Source organism: Centroberyx affinis, unplaced genomic scaffold (assembly GCF_046629955.1).
Source record: "Centroberyx affinis isolate AG114_WGS23_722 - 3 ecotype Tasmania unplaced genomic scaffold, CSIRO-AGI_Caff_v1 ptg000498l_1, whole genome shotgun sequence".
In the NCBI taxonomy this organism is placed as follows: domain Eukaryota; kingdom Metazoa; phylum Chordata; class Actinopteri; order Beryciformes; family Berycidae; genus Centroberyx; species Centroberyx affinis.
Genome location: NW_027279151.1, coordinates 4,051 through 22,072, shown reverse-complemented (window position 1 = coordinate 22,072; position 18,022 = coordinate 4,051). Strand labels below are relative to the sequence as shown.

Here is an 18,022-nt window from a genome sequence, read left to right as displayed (position 1 = left end):
ACACCATAATAGACCACTGTAAATCCCAATACCAAGAAAGACAGAACTATTAACAGTATTTCAAACTTTTTAGGCTATAAGAAACTAATGAAAAATCTATGTCATCAGAGTTTGTATGTGCTCTGGAGTAAATTTAGTCAAAATCAAATGAGGTATAAGATCTCACATTAAATTGTTCAAAAGTATTTGAATTCACCTTGTAGCACATAACATAGGCTTCTGGAAGGGTTGCAATGCTTCTTCTTGAGCGTGTCCACTAACTTGTGAATGGTCTTTCTCTTTGAAGGCCATAAGGTGTGCTTTTATTTGAACAGTACTCTGTATTTTGTTCTATTTGTTTTCATTAATTTGTATATTTGCCTTTTAGAATTCTTTAAATTTATCACATTTTTATTTATCTTTTACTACTTGTAGTAGTACTTCTAGGTTTTGAGAAATGCTCAGTAGCCTACATGAAGGTTTTAATATTATGATTATTATTATTATTAGGCCTAATATTGTTATATTATTCCTTATAATCAATGAAGGTCTCATTTAACCAGCTTTAGTGTTGTGGGATGTGTGTTTATGTAAAAATTGAATAACTATATATAATGCAGTAATATTATGATACTTCCATGTTTCCTCTCAGTGGCCATCGGTAAGTGTGGTAACTGCGCAGCTGCTGCCCAGTCACCGTAGTACGTGACGGAGGCACAGTAGTAGGGCAGGCTACCGCCGCTGCAGCTATGACGCCCGTGACGTGACTCGGTGTCACGTAGTTGTAGGCTGGAGCTCGAGCCTCACGTCCCGGTCTCGACGTCAGCAACATTGTCAGTTATTCAGAAATCAAAATTAATTTGGAAGAAACGGAGGGAATTACAGCTGATTACATCCAGTAGGTAAATGTATCTCTTGTTTAAAGAAGTAGGGCTTATTGGCTTCGGCTGTCTTATTGGCTTATGATGGAGATAAAGATGTTACATTTTCTCTTTCTGTTGTGTGGCGATGAAATGCTTTCACCTGATGACTGATAGAGAAACTAAGCTGGCTTTGAGACGAGCGCTCTTAACTGAAAAGTGTACGTTTTAATTGTATGAATTGGATTGCCAGTTGAGTTTTGGGTTTAGGCTTCACAACCTGTACATTGAAGTCAGTAATTGTAACGCTAACAAGTTATCAAATTTGTTTTTATTGCCTTCGATTTTAACTGAAATGTGTACGTTTTGATTGTATGAATTGGATTGCCAGTTGAGTTTTGGGTTTAGGCTTCACAACCTGTACATTGAAGTCAGTAATTGTAACGCTAACATGTTATCAAATTTGTTTTTATTGCCTTCGATTTAATAATTTTGGTCCGACAAATGTACTATTTTCAGGAAGATGGGCTCAAATGATGACAAGAAAAACTACAACAGGTGAGAAGTTTTGATCCCGTTTCAAGTAAACTACTTAAATCCGAATTTAATATCCCAATGTATGTAGAAAATACTTGTTTTTTCATTTTACAGGTTACATAGTTTAGGCTACAACTTAATAGCTTACCACACTTCAGGAGTGAGGAAACTAGAGGGCGTGTCAGGATAATAATACAATAACTTGCTTCCTGAAAGTACAGGCAGAAGACAAGTTTTTTTTTTTATTGTTACAAACTTTTTATAACTAAGTAATTACACCTTTACATTAATGTTAGCTATTTACCACATAAGAATATTTTTCTTTTATCAAACAATTCCAATAATTATGGAATTTGAATGTAACATTGTCAGTGCTCATTTTATATCTCCTTTACATTCAGCATTTGAACTCAAGCAATGTAATAGAAACTGTTATCTCTAGCTTTATTATGGAAGCCCATTAAACCTGGATTTTTTTTCCCCCCTCAAGCCCTGTTTATGTGCACAATCCACACCTGGACGAAATGAAAGATGACATTCTCTACCATTTCAATCTAGGAACCGCAACTCACAACCTGCCAGCTATGTTTGGCAATGTCAAAGTAATAATTTTAATTTCATTTTAAATTTGGTAAAATGATACCTTCATGGTCATCTATAATTCAACATTTACTTGTTATGTTTTTGTGTCTTTCTCTCAGTTTGTGTGTGTTGGTGGCAGTCCCTGGAGAATGAAGTCTTTCATTGAGTACATTGCTGCTGAGCTGGGTTTGGAAGACCCCAAATCAGAGTACCCAAATATCTGTGCTGGGACGGACCGCTATGCCATGTACAAAGTTGGCCCGGTGCTGTCTGTCAGTGTACGTAAGAGCAAAAGTCTCAAGATCACTGTATGCTATCACAAGAATATTGTAAACAAATAAGCCACCTAGACTAAACTGTATATGCCACACCTCCATTATAACATGGCAGCTTATGAAAGTTAATATTCATTTTGTTGCCTTTGAATGAAAACTGATAAATACTCACTGTTATACATGTAGCATAAGTCATACTATAGAATAAAAAAAGTCCCAATGAGAAGCCAGAGTACCAACAATCAATGTGAGTCTCCCTCCAGTGGAGAAACTAATTAGATGTGGAAAACTGTCTGTGATGTGTCTTTGCTTGTCTTCCAGCATGGGATGGGCATCCCATCCATTTCCATCATGTTGCATGAGCTGATAAAGCTCCTTCACCATGCACACTGCACAGATGTTACAATTTTTCGCATTGGGACTTCAGGCGGAATAGGTAAGCTTAAGGTTATTTGGAAATATTTTCTCAGTTACACATATGCCTAATTTCAGCCAACACATTGATTATACTGCAGTTGACTAATAAAACCACAAATACTGGCTGCACCTCCTAGGATATTAGCATCCCCATGATCCAGTGAATCAACTTACTGATAAGAATAAATTAATAGACTCCTTGGACTCCCTGCATGGCCACATCTCCTTAGCATCAGATGGCTTAGTGTGGAGGAGATACTTTCTTAGATTACACTTGTGTACATGGGACTGTCCATAAGGCTATATATTCTAATCTTGGGCTAGAGTTATGCCACAAGAGGGAGCTCAACTCAGTCGCTCTTACATTTGATTGCAACAACAGGAAAGACACCTTTCTATGTTCTGTGGCCATTGGGTGATGATAAAGTCTTTCTGCAATGGGGTTTCCTGAATAAGAGAAGAGTGACAGTATTTTTTCTTCTGAAGATTGTTATTGAAAATAATTCTGACCTACTTTGACCTTGACATCAGTGGAAATATGCCATACCCATACCTCTCACAGTATCAAAATGTGTTGCTGTCCACTGCTTTTGAGGCTCACTGTATCTCCTCTGCCCTTCTTTTTTTTTCTTTTTTGGTTTCCAGGGCTTGAGCCTGGCACTGTTGTCATTACCAAGCAGTCTGTGGATGCCGCCTTCCTGCCCAAGTTTGAGCAGGTGATCCTGGGGCAGACGGTGGTGCGCAGTACGGATCTGGACCAAGGCCTGACTGAGGAGCTGTTACAGTGTAGTAAGGAGCTGAACCAGTTTGAGACGGTCATAGCCAACACCATGTGTACCATGGATTTCTATGAAGGTATGAGCTCTGCTGCACTGATGTGTTAATCAAATAGTTAATTGACATATTGACAGATAAAGTGATTTAGTGGTAATATACAGTACTGTGCAAAAGTCTTAGGCACATGTAAAAGAAAAGTAAAGCGAAGATGCTTTCAAAAATAATTAAATGAAAAGTTTCTAAATATCAAAAAATGTACTATAAAGAGCAGTCTACTGACACACTAATGCAGAAAAAAATTAATAAACATCTAAGAAACAATTTATATAAAAACTCTTGGGTGCCTAAGACTTTTGCACAGTACTGTATACCTTCAGCCTTGTCTCTATCTGACATGTATGTCATCTATCTAACATTTACACAGGCCAAGCCCGTTTGGATGGAGCTTTCTGCTCCTACTCTGAGAAGGATAAGCAGGACTACCTGGCTAAAGCCTATGAAGCAGGAGTCCGCAACATCGAAATGGAGTCCTCAGTGTTTGCTGCCATGTGCAAGCTGAGCGGTTTACGATGTAAGACAAGACACGACATCAGCTTTTACTCATGTTTCAAAGCCTCAAAACACACAATTTCTTTTCCTGACACCTATTAAGTGTAGGAGTAGTTGTCCCTAACTTTCATTTCTTGTTGTGTGAAGCGGCTGTGGTGTGTGTGACATTACTGGACCGGTTGAAAGGAGATCAGCTGATCAGCTCTCATGAAGTTCTTCGCAGCTACCAGCAACGCCCTCAGATACTGGTCGGTGACTTCATTAAAAAGCAGCTGAGTGCCGCAGGCAGAACCTAGGTTGCAACTGTTACTACACTAGTAAACAAACATGAGTGAGGTTTTGGGGATCGTCTCTGGGAACTTATGTAACATTGAAAACATCTTGGAATGTAATAATTCAGCTCTAAATTATTGTTTTTGTATGAATTCTTTCCTGTTATACAATGGGCAGTAATGCCCATTGTATAACAGGAAAGCATGTGACTTGATGTGACTTGAATAATCATTGAGTTTTAAAGTTATGCACTTCATGCTGTTTATTCTGTCACAGTCAAATTTAGCTCATTACATTTCATCATTACTGTATACTTACATTCCTGACACTGTGCTTCTACTATTATGCTTTTCCTTAATTTGCCTAAGCACCATTTAATTGGACAGTAGATGTATTATAATCAATTTAGAAGACTATGGTCACTAAAATGCCTCTTCTTTAATGCTACCTCTATTTTTTATATACTGTGTCAAGTTACTTATCCTAAATCTTGAACCATTTCATGACTTTTGGTAAAATCTATGCTCACAACAGTGTTGTGACAAAATCAATATACACCCATTTTTAGCTGTGTCTCACAAGTTTGTAAAACCTTTAAGCAAACTTCTATAAACCTATATCCTACTGTATCTCTGAAGAGTTTTTTTTAATTTTTATTATGGATGCATATTAAGTTGTCTTTTCGGAATCTATTCTATTTTTTTTCTAGATGTGTCATTCAGAAACTCAAAACTCTGCATTGTCATGTCCCTCTCAGTTTGACGGAAAAATTGTCCATGGATGTCTTATCACTATTAAAATCCAAGAACAAACAGTCTGAAGCTTGTTTTGTCTATAAACTCATTAGAGTAGCATAAGTGCACTATATAGTTGTTTTTCACTATAAGAAGCACCCTGAAATATGTGTTAAGCAAGAGTTTGGTATCCTAACGTTAAGGTGTTAGGCTTACACAAGGTAGAAAATTGCCATACTTCCCCCAAAAGACACCAGAGAAGGGCAGCTTATGCAGCAGCAGCAGCCTTCACTGCACAAAACCATGAATATTGATGACTTATGGACAGTCCCATTCACATTCTGCATTTTTTGCACCTTAACTCACTTTTACATCAGTATTAAAACTATGCTTAGGCTATACAACGAGATTTAAACTTTCAAATTTTCTTCTGAGAAAGACTACCTTGCAGCTCTGATGATTATTCATGGAGCTCTTTGTGCCTTTTTTCCCCCCCTGTAAAGCACCTTGTGATGATTTTGTAAAAACACTTTACAGAGAATTTTTGTCTGTTTGAGATCCCAAGAGCAAAATCCAACCGTTTGCATAACAGTATATATAATTGCCTATTGGCCTCTTTCGACTATTTGGCTGATAAATGAATGCCTAAATGCTTGCCTCATTGTGCTTCCCCTAAGCTTGTGTGAGACTCTCAACCATCATTCCTTAGATTAGAATCATATCAGTTTGTGGACTTGAATACAGTGATGGTTTGAAGATTTTTTTTTGATTGGGCTGAACACTGCATTAGTCATACTCTAAAACAAAGGTGTGACTGTATAGCCATACTGTGTAAATCTAGCCTGAATTCCCACAAATGTGCATTGAGATCCAAGAAGTTGCAAGGTAAACTGTAGTGAATGTTAATGGCTCTGAAGTAATGAGTAGGCTTTGTCCCAAGAAATGCTCAGATGGAATGGGGTGGATTCATAACCATAGCCCTTTCTTATCATGTATTGACAAGTAAATAGTCACAATCCACACCACATAGTCTGTGATGTTGCCTTTGATAAGAAAAAAAACACGCAGGCCTGAAATGGCCCTATAATGTTCCTACATAGGGACTTAAAATGTGTCTGTGGTATGCTACTCAATAATGAGTTTATAGTTACCTTATGGTGTTCTTTATCTCTTATGGTATGATAAGGCCTACAGGCTTGTATTTTTTTTTTTTTACCAATAGTAGCAACACGATATTTATAGTTTTGCTAACATAGTTCACATGTTATCCTACTAAACTTTGTAGGATTTTTTATTTTATTTTATTTTATTGTGTCTCAGTGTGCAGTAAGTGCATATTTTAAGTATCATTAGTGGATGCTGAAAATCGTTCCGCTTAAGGTGCGCGTCAGAGGACAGAGGAGGGTCTGCTTGCGCGCTCCCGTGCCCACCTCCCGTCTCCCATCCGATCCCAGCCCGGTCTTATTCGCTGACTCAGTGCCTTAAGCAGCATTACCGTCCACTCGACCAGAGCTGCAGCATCCTCTGCTGAGAAATACAACAGCCATGGCTAAAACAGCAACCGGTAAGAATATTAAGATTATTCATGTTAAATCGTAAGGGATGGATGGATGTTTGGATGGATGTTTGGATGGATGGATGGACTGCGTGTCTGCAGGAGCATCGCCTCTGTAGAGCCCGTGTCGGCCCAGTGTAGCCTACCGGCTGGTGGACGTGCTGGTATAAAGACTCGAGTGAGAAATGCTCTCTCTAGTGAAAGGCTTGAATGGAAACTATTCCGAATAAGATCTATCTGCTTCTGATGTGTTTCTATCGGCTATAGGCCTATTGTCTCAGCAGGAGAGGCTGGTAATGACAGCAGGATTTTTTTTTTGCTTAAAAGCCAAGCATCCTTCCATCCTTCCTCATTAGGCTACCCAAATGTCTGCTTCATTATCCCATCCTATGTTTTTGTGTTATTTTACCATTGCTTTGATCTCACGTTGTGTCACATTTGATGATTACATGGATTGGCCCTGGTCTGTTTTATTTACAACGCTGCACCTGCGGTTCATGATACGGCGGCGGCCCCAACATGCAGCATAATGCAGAAAGACCCCACCCAAGACGCTGGGCTGCCAACCATTTAGCCCACAGCAGACCTGATAGGGCTTTATCATTCTGACTTTTCTCTCTCACCGCTTTACTTATAGGCCGACATGGGCGGATGGATTAAACGTTTTCTGTGCAGGTCTCCTGAACGTGATTGAAAAAGCATTGTTTCATCGGTTCATTTATTATGAGTTGTTCCTCCATCCAGTGTCTACAGCTTCCTCATTTCTTCTCATCCATTCTTCAAGGGTGCCAGGCTCCATCACAGGCGCAGTTTAGTGGCAGATGTAGCTCTATATATTTGGCAAAAATTACAGCATTGACATTTGAATGGAATAAGATGAAGTGAAAAGGCTCAGATCCCAATCATAACCGAGCGGAAACAATTAGCAATTAGCACTGTGAATGTTGCATTGTGAGATGAGAACTAAATTATAGCATACAATACATAATCATTCCTTCTGATAGACATATATAGGCCAAAGAAATAATTTAGGCTATCCATTTTCATGGGTTTATTCAGTTTTTGTATACAAATGTAATACATTAATGATGTCGTAAATAAGCACCTCATTTGACTGCACTAAAATACAATATGGTGGATAGCCCAGGCTTCATTATGGCATGTGTGGTGGCAGAGAAGTAACGGACAGGTGTATGGCAGTGTGGGAGACAGGCCAGCCCTGCAGCAAGGGGCCGCTTCACACACTGGCCTTTGCAGCAGAAGGCTTAGCAGTGCTGACAATCTGTAGTCCTCTCTGAGCAGAGAGCTCCCTCTCTCCTCCAGTCAGCTGGGCACCTTGACAAAAACACAAAGATCAGAGGAAAAAATGAAAGACCTTGCAGGTGAGAATAAAAAAGATCCAAGGAGCTAGTAAAAACGTCTCACCTCAGAACAATAAAAAAATCAAGATCAATGTTTGTTGAGTCCAGATACTGAGAATTTAACAGGAAATGGGATGACTTCTCTGGAGTGACACATAGGCCTGTTTTCCCTCATGATCTTCGATCGTATTATGCAGATGACTTAGGGCAGTTGGACAAGGCAATCTGATTTCTTGCTTGAAATGAACCTCAACAAAGTGACAAATGTCTTTGTTATAACAACATCCATTAAAGTACCATTAAGGCATGTTTTCATGCCTCCCTTTAAAGAAGTTTATGGTCCTGTTTTCACAATCACTCTTGCCTAATAAATTATTAAACAATATAGAACTTACATTTCAAAGACTCAATAGATCATTAACAAAATGCTCATCTGATGCGAATTGGGTTATTGAGTTAATGTGTTTTTTTTTTACTCTTAATCTCTTGATTTGGGAATATTCCCAATGCATTCATCTTTTGTGGCAGCTTTGCAATGTCTTGTTTTCTGATTAGTCAACTTCACCTGGGAACTAATTGGGAATCGTTTGTCAAGTTTTGTTTTACTGGGTGGCTTTGAGAAGGACACTACTGGATGCTAGCTATTGTGTGTTTATATTTCCACAGCATACAAAGAGAAGATGAAGGAGCTGTCTGTTCTCTCCCTCATCTGCTCCTGCTTCTACCCAGAGACACGCAAGCTAGTCTGTGAGTTTGAAGGTATGGATCAACTCTTACTTTGCTTTTCTTTTGGATCAAGTGAACAAACTCCTCCCTATGGAAGCTTTATCTTCTGTTTAAATACAGGCATTAGTAATAATAGACTGATACATTATTGAACTTTGATTTTTGAGGAGTTTTTTTTTAAATAATTTTTTATCATGTCTGATTTACAGACATGGAGGTGAAGCCCATAAACAAGCGAGCCTCTGGCCAGGCCTTTGAGGTGATCCTTAAGCCTCTATCCCCAGTATCAGATGTAGCCCACAGCCTGCCCTCGCCCCCTAAGAGGGATATCTCCCTGGACGACATCCAGAAGAAACTGGAGGCTGCTGAGGAACGGAGGAAGGTGAGTAGTTCACCTGTGGCAAATGGCTTTGGGTGTTAAAAAAACCCCATCCTGAATGAATCTGTGTTTTCAGTCCCAGGAGGCCCATGTGCTGAGGGCCCTTGCAGAGAAGCGAGAGCATGAGAGGGACGTGCTGCTGAAGGCCATGGAGGAGAACAGCAACTTCAGCAAGATGGCCGAGGAGAAGCTCCAGCAGAAGATGGATCAGATCAAGGAGAACCGCGATGCCCAGATGGCAGCCATGATGGAGCGTCTGCAAGAGAAGGTGAGAAATGCAGAATTCCGAAAATGTAAAAAAACCGAATTAAAGCGTCCACCTCTGAAGTAAGAGTTGTGATGTGTCAGTCAGAGATTAGGCATTGTCCTGATAACTGCTTATTCTGTGGCTTTGTTAAAACTCTCTTCTCTCACCGGCGGTTCTGGTGTTTTCAGGAGAGACACGCGGTCGGGGTCCGCAGGAACAAAGAGCTGAGGGAAGAGGTGACAGCATGAGCCACACCGAGACCTGACTTCCACGGTCCATCTACGTCCCTCCATCGAGCCCCCTCCCTAGCCCCACCCTCGCCCCCTCCAGAGCAGACACCCAGCGCTGGAGGCCGAGAGGCGGAGGACCTCACCATCACACCACACTGCCCCACACCACTATGCTCACCACCTCTATCAGTATTATCAGTGGATACAAACATGGATAACACTCCTCTGAGAATTGAATGGATTTCTTGATTTTAGAGAAAACATGAGAATATGGCTATTATTTTGTAAATACTTTTGTTTCTATCTATCTATCTCTCTATCTCTCTATCTATCTATCTATCTATCTATCTATCTATCTATCTATCTATCTATCTATCTGTCTGATGGTAGACAAGTGAAGTGCATACAAATCTCATGTACTGCACTGTACAATTTCAAACATTTTGTTTGTTATCGATTAATGTTTTGGTTCTTGAAATTTGATTCTACAATCATTTTCTTGTGAAAGCCTTTCCGTGTTGTGAGTTGGTTGTTAGACTGATGTTTGCGGTGTTTCCTGATGATGTCATGACGATGTTTCTGTGTCTTTGTGAAGAATGGTGGTTGGTGTACCTAGACTACAGACTCCTCGAGATATCAGCGTATCCCATCTGTATCTCCTCACACAAACATACTCACTCTCGACACGCACGCTTGGAATTCATGTTAACAATATGCCAAACCCACAGATTCAAAAGTGTCCACCTCTGAAATGAGCTTGATAATGAACTTGATAGGTGCTTTATTGTTATTAAGAATGTCTTTGCCCATCGGGAGCAACTGTTTATACACTTGCAGATTCCTACTTATCCCTGACAATGTCATTTCGTAATGAATCCATCTTTAGCTGAATCAATTGCTCTGTTATGTACACTGTATTTGGAGATGAATCTCTTGAATGTTATGACACCATACTGGAACCATACATAGTGTCTTGGACAGTGGAATGTGCTGTTGCTCCCACCTTGATATTGATAGTGTGAACATAAAGTATGTCTGTGTGGGTGTGTGTGAATGCGTACTTAAGGTGAGGCATCACTAGCGTCTTCTCTCTTTAGGGGGGGGTTAGATAGAGAATGGATGCAGGATGCTTTACATTCAGCACACTGAACTAGTCTCTTTTTAATATACAGTACCACAGATATCTGCCTGCATCCTCTGCTGCCTGTGTTTCTCTTCCATATTTCTCTGTGAAAGCTTTGCTCAATAAAGGTTTGGGGTTCTGTGAACATGGCATGCACCATCTAATACTTTTCTGTGCTAAAAGATGAGGAAAAATGTAAACTGCCAAATAAAAGAACCAATTACCTACACATTCTGAGAAGTATGGTCTTCCCCTAGTTGATTTTGTTTTTTACTCAGACTTGTTCCAATCTACTGTGTTAATGTAAATACTATGGTATATGCTAATTCATTTGGAACATCAACCTCTCATGTTTTGGTATAATTCAATATAAGGGTTCAGACTACATATAATATACGTGAAAATAAACCTAGAGTTAGTCATCAGGCATGGAGAAGCAGAATAAAAACTGCGAGGTTTCTCCAGTAGGTGGCAGTGAAAGATTTATTTGGGACATAGAAGCTAAGCTGGAGCCTACACCTAGTGAGGCGAAAACTTCACAATGTGGCAAATACAAATAATAAGAAACATGATTTCACTAATACTAACTGACAGAATGATGTTGAGTATTAATGTTTTATTATGAGGAAGTAGACTCCATGGTCTGGTATTGAAATAACAACCCAGACAGAAGGAGGAGGGTTTGTATCACACACCAGCTCTTGAAGGTTGTCAAATATAGATGTATTGGACAAATATTGGGCTTCAAACTGATTGATATTTCAGGTCATAAAAGGGGACAAGAAATGTAATTTGTTATTAAGACCATGAGGCTTAATCCTACAGGGCACTAGATCACTGACAGTGGGATCCTCTTATGGAAGCCTGATGAACCACAGGAGGATGAATAAAATTAAGTCAGTAAGTCAATTTATGAAAATCTGTGTCACGGAGATTTGGCCAAAAACAACACCTTGGAGCTGACCTGTGATTTATTGGCCCAGCTGTCTGTGTGCTGCCCACTTCTTACCCTTTTCCTCCATCTCCCCATCCTGTTCACACTATTGTCTCCGTTTCAGACCGACCCATGCTAGTGAGGTCAGGGGAACATTGTAAAGGATTTCCTCTGGCTCTTAATGATTTCCTGGGTATTCATGAGGGCAACAATGCCCTCGGATTTGGTTACTTACCTGGCACACAGTAAAGGGATTGCCTTTCAGTCAATAACTGAGTCATTAAGCTAGCTCATTATTAGCCGCTGAAGGATCGCTACAAAAGTGCAGCTGCAGATAGCTCCTTCCTTTGGGAAGGTATAGTACTGTAATCATCTGTACTTGGAGAGAATCTGGTCTGTTTGTGTACAGGAATGTGTAGCATGAATGTAGAATGGATTACAACGGGGAAAATACTCTGTTGTGCACTCAGCTTCTAAGGTTTATCAGATAAGATGTTATGAACAACAAACAAAAAAATCCAAAAGTCAAAGCAAACACGTTGGTGTAAATCCATATTTTATATCTTTTAAATTGAATTTATTGGTACAAAAATATTACAAATACATAAATGAATGCAAGTGTCCAACTGTCAAGTAGTTAGTTTTTCAATGTTGGCACATACAGTATATGATGCATATCCAAAATTCCCATGTAGTTCTGATACCACTAAATTAGCAGACCGAGTTAATGAGTACTACATTATGTTAAATACAGACATCCCTGCTCTACAAATGTAGAAGTTTCAGTATCATAAACTGGTCTACAAAATGCCTTATTACCTCTAACTCGGTGCATACAGTAAATCTATTGATGGCCCAAACATCTTATCACTCCTCAGCCTGGAGACAGTGCATGTTAGCTACATTTAAAAGTTATCAATTTTAATGAATAACATAAAATGATTTAGTATTCCTTGCTTGATACAGGAGTGCTGACATACAAGGAGGAAATTCAGCAACCCCTCCCACTCATTCTTTATACTTAATAAAATAAAATCAGTTGGTTTTGTTCCCCTATTTTTTTTTTTTATTGCTATAAAAACAGATGAGCCAGGTAGTCCTGCCTAGTCTGTGGGGTTGGGCACAGCTCAGCTGTTGCCTTCAGTCCAGTTGTGAGCTTCAGAAGGCTCCTATCTCTGTGCCCCAAGGCCTGTAAGGCTTTGACAGGGTGGAGGAGGGCCCCACCGGGCTGAGGGCCGTCGGGGAGACCAGAGGGAAAGCACCGAAGGAAAGGGGGAAGGCTGAAAGCGAGGAGAGGGATGAGAGGAGCGGCGGCGAGAGCTTGGAAGTTGGCACAGGCAGACTGAGGGGCAGGGAGCCGTTGGGAGGCACCCTGAGGGAGTCCGCAGGGGGCATCACACTCAGTCTGGATGTCACAGATGCCTCAGTGGAGGAGGAGGAAGACGTGGAGGAGGAAGAGGAGGAGGGTGGGCTACTGCTGCTTCTGGATGCAGGTGTCCTGCCTTGAGGGTGCTGTAGGAGGAGGGGGTGGGCTAGATGGGCGGGGGCAGTCCCATAGGCAGAGCCCCAGGCTAAGTGTCCGAGTCCAGTGTGCACCTCCCTCTGAGAGGCGTAGTTGCTGAGGTGGGAGACCAAGCGCACCCGGAGGGGGTCTGCACTGTCCCGGCCTTCTATGATACTCAGGTAGCGAGCCGTCTCTGCCAGACACTCCCTGAAGCCCAGGCTGCGGTAATCCTTGGCCAGAGCGTGAGCCTCAAAGTAACCTGTCAGGCAAGGAAGCAGGGTAAGAGTTAGGAAAAAATGCAATTTATAGCATATCCTGTGATTATGAATTAGAACATGAATGTAGTCTAGTACAAGAATAATTCAGTTACCTTTGCCACCAGAAGCATGAAGCATCTTCAGATGGTCCACAGTCATCTGCAATATTTCTGCCTTTTCCAATTTAGCTGATCCCTAAGAAGAGACAGATTATAGAACAATGTCACTTTCAGTGATATTAGTACTTTCCAAACCAGGCGGCCATCTAACAAAATTGTAGCAGTTAGGCAGACAATAAAGTGCCCATTACGCAAGGATTATTGGAAGCATAATCAATATACCTGTTTCTCAAAAGCACTTGGCACCAATCTTCTCAGCTCTGACAGGCTGTTGTTGATGCGGTCACGTCGCCGTTTCTCTATAATCTATGAATGGGGGAAAGAAGTGACGTTATTCGGGTCACAGGTGCTATGAAAACAGCAGGATGTACCAAACATCCGTGCGCAATTGCGCACCAGAGATAATAGGTTTACTTACCCCTCTGCGCCGTTTTCTAGCTTGAACTTGAGTGGTTGTGGAGGGTGACATCGAGTCGTGAGGAGAATCAAGTTGACTGAATGAAGATAAACAAACAATTCTTATTTTCATAAATTCTGAGATAATTATATTTTATTTAAACTACACATATATTTCTTCTTGGTTCATCAGCAATACAATCCAACAAGTGAAAAAGCTGAAATATGGCTGCCAGTGAATTACAAAAAAAGAATTAAAAACCAAGATTTAACACAAGATTAACATGTGTAGGATATTTAACTTACCCATTTTCGTCTCCACTATCTTTCTCCACCTCAACATTGTCGTCCAGGTCGCTATCGGATGAACTATAATTGTGGCTTCGTTTCATTTTGCTTCCCAGCACACGACGGTCAAAATAGTCCTTTCAGCGTAAGCTCCAGAGGCGCAGTGACAGCAGCGGGTCTGAGCAACAGTTTAAACGTCAGATCTGCTTCTCCTGTTATTATTTTCACACCATGCAGAGGGGAGGCGGGGCCCGAGGAATGATGTAGGCGGTCCTTGACAAGACTAAGCCTATTAAAGTCAAGCTGGCATTTGAGTGACATGTTTTTTTTAAATCAATGAACATGCCTAATGTCTCAAAGAGTGAAGCTCTAATGTAGATAACTGTGAAGTGATTCAAAACATGTTAGATTCATGAGTTATGAAGAATTATGTATTTAAAACATTAACTCCTATCACAAGAGACTGACATCCATAATGTGTCCTTGTGTGTTGAAGTAGCTCCTTTGTTCTGTGGCTGACATCACAGATTGACCGGTAGACTCCTGGCCTCAGGTCCCCAGTTTCCCCGCTGAGTCCCCAGTCCATGAGGAACAGGGACCATTAGAGCGGGAGCCCTCTTATTCAGTGTTGTGTTGGACACATGGCCTATTAGCAGAGTGTGTTGTTCATTGTCTGCTGTCAGCTGTGTGTCTCAACAACAGCATTGATCAGCCGGGAGGCCCAGCATTAGTCAGTCAGCGTTGCCAGGCTCTCCTAGGAAACCCCCCCCCACCCTCCATAGTCACTGCAAACAGGTCAACTGACTGGCGCAGGGAGACCTTCCCAGGGAATCATTCATCCACTATGGGTAATAACAGCCAACCACACTCTGCTGTGGAGTGGGAATGAGAAAAAGAAATGTTTTGAGAGGCCCGAGGTCCGTGTAACCACAGATGAATGCTTCGGTTATGAGCTACATTAAAATCAACACACAAATCTACTGAGCCATAAGTTATCGCAAAAAAAAAAAAAAGAGTCGTGCCTCGCTCATCGGATGATGGAAGTGGAGCAGGGGTGGTCTGCAGAAGGTGTGATCATTCTGACCCCACTAATACGCTTGGGTCAGAGGGCAAACTATATAAAACACGGGAACTTTCAATGTTTGTGTTCTACTGTGTAACTAATCCCTCCTGGGTGGTTTTTCTGGGGAATATCAGGGAGAAAGAGATGCACACAGAGAGAGAGAGAGAGAGAGAGAGAGAGAGAGAGAGAGAGAGAGAGAGAGAGAGAGAGAGAGAGAGAGGCATGACAGATAGATATTTTTGCCTATACATGCATGCAAATACAAGCCAAATATTTTTACAGAGTAAGTGTGACCTCAAAAAACGCAGACTTATTTTTTTTTTTTTATCATGTCTTAAATGTCAGTTTTTTCCTCCCTGCCACAGATGAGAAGTCTGGGAAACGATGGGACTGCAGACCGGGTTAATTCCTGCATTAACTCTGTGTGTATGACACGTCTGGAAAGGCCATCAGCGGGAGCGTGACCCCCCGCTGTCCCCCATTCCAGTACCTTGTAGAGGAGCAGCTGTTTCTCTGCTCTGTCCATCAGATCAGTTGTTAACTCGGTGCGCTGGGAGCGAGACAAGCGGGGATGAGAGCTTGATTCCGGGGAGCAACTGCGGGCCAACGCACACTGTTCCCAGAATGTCAGAGGGCTTTCGGGTGATGACAGATACAATGTGCAAGCTTCAGTCATTCACTTGATACAGTGTGGATGAACCTTCACACCGTCCCTGACACGCAGACACACATATATACACGCATACATGTAAGTATCCGCACATATATCTGCACAGAATAGATCCCCTCCCCTCCCCTCCCTCTCCTCAACACACACTTTCACTAAGTCCTGCCCGCCTTCACCCAGTTCATGCATTTCCACACTCTGCTCCCATGCGGCTGAATTATAGACCTTAACATGTGAATAATCTAGTGCTGAAAAACACCCAAAGCCTGCACGCTCCCTCCCTGGACAGTATCCTCTATGCAGGCGTCTGTGTTGCTTCTCACTGCAGAAAGCCTGTGGTGGGACAGAGTGCAGAGGCAGACCGGTGTGAGCCCTCTCCTTGCCCTTTAGCCCAGACTAAACCATACATGGCCTTTCCCTGACTCGCTGCCTGACTGACAGCCTGAGTATATTTTGGATCGCTTCAGTATTGTTTATGGTGCTATTAAGATAATGGGGTTCTACAGTGCCACCGCCTCTGTGGGGACAGGCGGGTTCATGTGGTCTCCATTACGCAGACACAAACCACTCTCCTCACACCTAACTGTCAAGGTCTTTCGCATTAGCGCTGACATTCCTCTGGCTCATTAAACATAATTGTGATTTTTTTTTTTTAAATACCACAAAACCCCCACATATCTCCTGTAGCATCACAACATTTTGACCACCTCCATTCCGTATTCTCACACAACATCAGTTGATTTTTGGTGGAGGTGGATTAGGACAGAATTGTGTGCTATTTGGTTGTATTTTACTTGATTTATGAAGATATATTTCCTTTTCTGTTTGAGCTTGTTTGTCTATGATTGTCATGCTTCTCTATGCATTTTGATGGTGAAGTACCTTTACATTTAATGAATTGAAGAGCATGCCAAACTGCCTGTTGACCACGGGCCCAACTCAGCACCAATTTGAAGAAACTGCTCTCAAACCAGTGCCAGGAAGCTAAGAGGTATAAGCAAGCATTTGTTTGAAACTGGCGTGTGCCCAGCTGCCTTCCTCAATCTTCCCTTAGGTTTCCCTTGGTGACTCTGTGTGTGCGAGAGTGCGCCCGAGTGTGTGCTGGTGCGTCTGCATGTGTTTATGTGTGTGTGAGTGAGAGTGTGTGTGTGTGTTTAGGAGGTGCTGTTTCCCACAGCCCTGATCTAATTCCGTGGTAACTCAATCTCCGTGTGAGCGCTTCCCGGCGAGTGTTCTCCCACCCGTCGACAGTCTCTCTCTGGCTGGCTGAGTGTGTCTGACAGAGGCCGGCTCAGTCTCACAGGACCCCCCCTCCCCCCCCGCCCCTCCTCCCCCATCAGGATTGATTTACTATGTCAACCGTTGGGGCTGTCGGCAGCAGCGACGCTCGCAGCCGTGCCTGCATCCTGTGTGCACACCATCCTGACATCTTATACCTGTCATTCAACAACTGCTGGAGTGAAGTGTGTGTGTGTGTGTGTGTGTGTGTGTGCGTGTTGAGGGAGGGGGGTACATTTGTGTCTGTGTGTGTGCATGTGTTATGAGATCTTCCGCTGCACGTCTTATTCAAACAGAGTGGAAGTAAATGTAAAGGGGTATGAAATGTATGACGTACTATATAAGAAAGAGAGAAACTGTCTTGAGTTTGTCTTCAGTGCCACCCAGGCTGGTCTTAAATAGCCGGTCTGACTGAGGGAAACGTCTCCCAGACGGCTTCCATTCAACAATGTTATCCTATGGGCCACAGCTTCCTGCCTGTCCCCTCTGGTTCCAGTCAGCACCCAGGCGCTATATTGGGCAGGGACCAGACCAAGCCTGAGACCCATTCCCACTGTTTGACTGTAATACGCCCGCCGTCTCATTCTTTACTTTCCTGCCTTTGTTGGCATCCATTCTTTTGGTGCTTTTTGGATAGGTAAAGCCAGGGAGGATATGTTCACTTCCTTGTTTCTTTGTTTAGCAGGAGTTTTGTTTTTTGTATTTTTATTTGAGGACAACTCCTCAGGTCATAACACTGACACCAGGATCTCAGCCATGTTTCTGTGCCTCTGGCCATGGTGGAATTACAAGACTTAGAGTCACAGCGAGCGGCAACTAGAAAAGATTCAAGGAATACTTTCAGTGCTGATTTGAAAAATAGCATTACTTGAAGTCAATGCCCTTTTGATTGCTGAACCTCAAAAGAAAATC

General features: G+C 41.9%; 3 protein-coding genes across 5 annotated transcripts; 2 read left to right on the top strand and 1 right to left on the bottom strand.

Annotated features, from left to right (window-relative positions):
- Positions 1 to 772: 772 nt before the first annotated feature.
- On the top strand, positions 773 to 5,056 carry upp1 (uridine phosphorylase 1). Of its 2 annotated transcripts, none has more exons than XM_071517466.1 (8): positions 773 to 881; positions 1,359 to 1,397; positions 1,867 to 1,978; positions 2,078 to 2,236; positions 2,555 to 2,669; positions 3,296 to 3,505; positions 3,852 to 3,998; positions 4,124 to 5,056. In XM_071517466.1, exons 2-8 carry the CDS (start codon positions 1,363 to 1,365, stop codon positions 4,270 to 4,272), a joined length of 927 nt encoding a protein of 308 aa, XP_071373567.1. In that variant the 5' UTR covers positions 773 to 881; positions 1,359 to 1,362; the 3' UTR covers positions 4,273 to 5,056. The 2 variants fall into 2 exon arrangements, with proteins under 2 accessions (XP_071373567.1, XP_071373568.1); XM_071517467.1 differs by having other exon boundaries at positions 777 to 877.
- Positions 5,057 to 6,528: 1,472 nt separating this feature from the next.
- On the top strand, positions 6,529 to 9,499 carry stmn2a (stathmin 2a). 2 transcript variants are annotated; one of them, XM_071517469.1, is made up of 5 exons: positions 6,529 to 6,547; positions 8,566 to 8,658; positions 8,835 to 9,007; positions 9,081 to 9,272; positions 9,440 to 9,499. In XM_071517469.1, the coding sequence occupies exons 1-5, from the start codon at positions 6,529 to 6,531 to the stop codon at positions 9,497 to 9,499; spliced, it is 537 nt and encodes a 178-aa protein (XP_071373570.1). The 2 variants fall into 2 exon arrangements, with proteins under 2 accessions (XP_071373570.1, XP_071373569.1); XM_071517468.1 differs by having other exon boundaries at positions 8,566 to 8,697.
- Positions 9,500 to 12,263: 2,764 nt separating this feature from the next.
- Positions 12,264 to 14,230, bottom strand: LOC139642587 (hairy/enhancer-of-split related with YRPW motif protein 1-like). The gene is made up of 5 exons (XM_071517490.1): positions 14,121 to 14,230; positions 13,837 to 13,912; positions 13,641 to 13,724; positions 13,413 to 13,494; positions 12,264 to 13,301 (listed from the first exon to the last, which is right to left on the bottom strand). Exons 1-5 carry the CDS (start codon positions 14,204 to 14,206, stop codon positions 12,697 to 12,699), a joined length of 933 nt encoding a protein of 310 aa, XP_071373591.1. The 5' UTR covers positions 14,207 to 14,230; the 3' UTR covers positions 12,264 to 12,696.
- Positions 14,231 to 18,022: the final 3,792 nt, after the last annotated feature.

Bases quoted from the DNA above. Each gene is read 5' to 3' on its own strand.
- upp1 (XM_071517466.1), top strand. From the start codon at position 1,363: ATGGGCTCAAATGATGACAAGAAAAACTACAACAG. The intron at 1,979-2,077 runs GTAATAATTTTA...TCTTTCTCTCAG, and splicing joins CTATGTTTGGCAATGTCAAA to TTTGTGTGTGTTGGTGGCAG. The intron at 3,506-3,851 runs GTATGAGCTCTG...ACATTTACACAG, and splicing joins TACCATGGATTTCTATGAAG to GCCAAGCCCGTTTGGATGGA.
- stmn2a (XM_071517468.1), top strand. The intron at 8,698-8,834 runs GTGAACAAACTC...TCTGATTTACAG, and splicing joins TTGCTTTTCTTTTGGATCAA to ACATGGAGGTGAAGCCCATA. The intron at 9,008-9,080 runs GTGAGTAGTTCA...CTGTGTTTTCAG, and splicing joins CTGCTGAGGAACGGAGGAAG to TCCCAGGAGGCCCATGTGCT.
- LOC139642587 (XM_071517490.1), bottom strand. From the start codon at position 14,206: ATGAAACGAAGCCACAATTATAGTTCATCCGATAGCGACCTGGACGAC. The intron at 13,913-14,120 runs GTAAGTTAAATA...ATCTTCATTCAG, and splicing joins GATAGTGGAGACGAAAATGG to TCAACTTGATTCTCCTCACG. The intron at 13,495-13,640 runs GTATATTGATTA...GTCTCTTCTTAG, and splicing joins CAAGTGCTTTTGAGAAACAG to GGATCAGCTAAATTGGAAAA.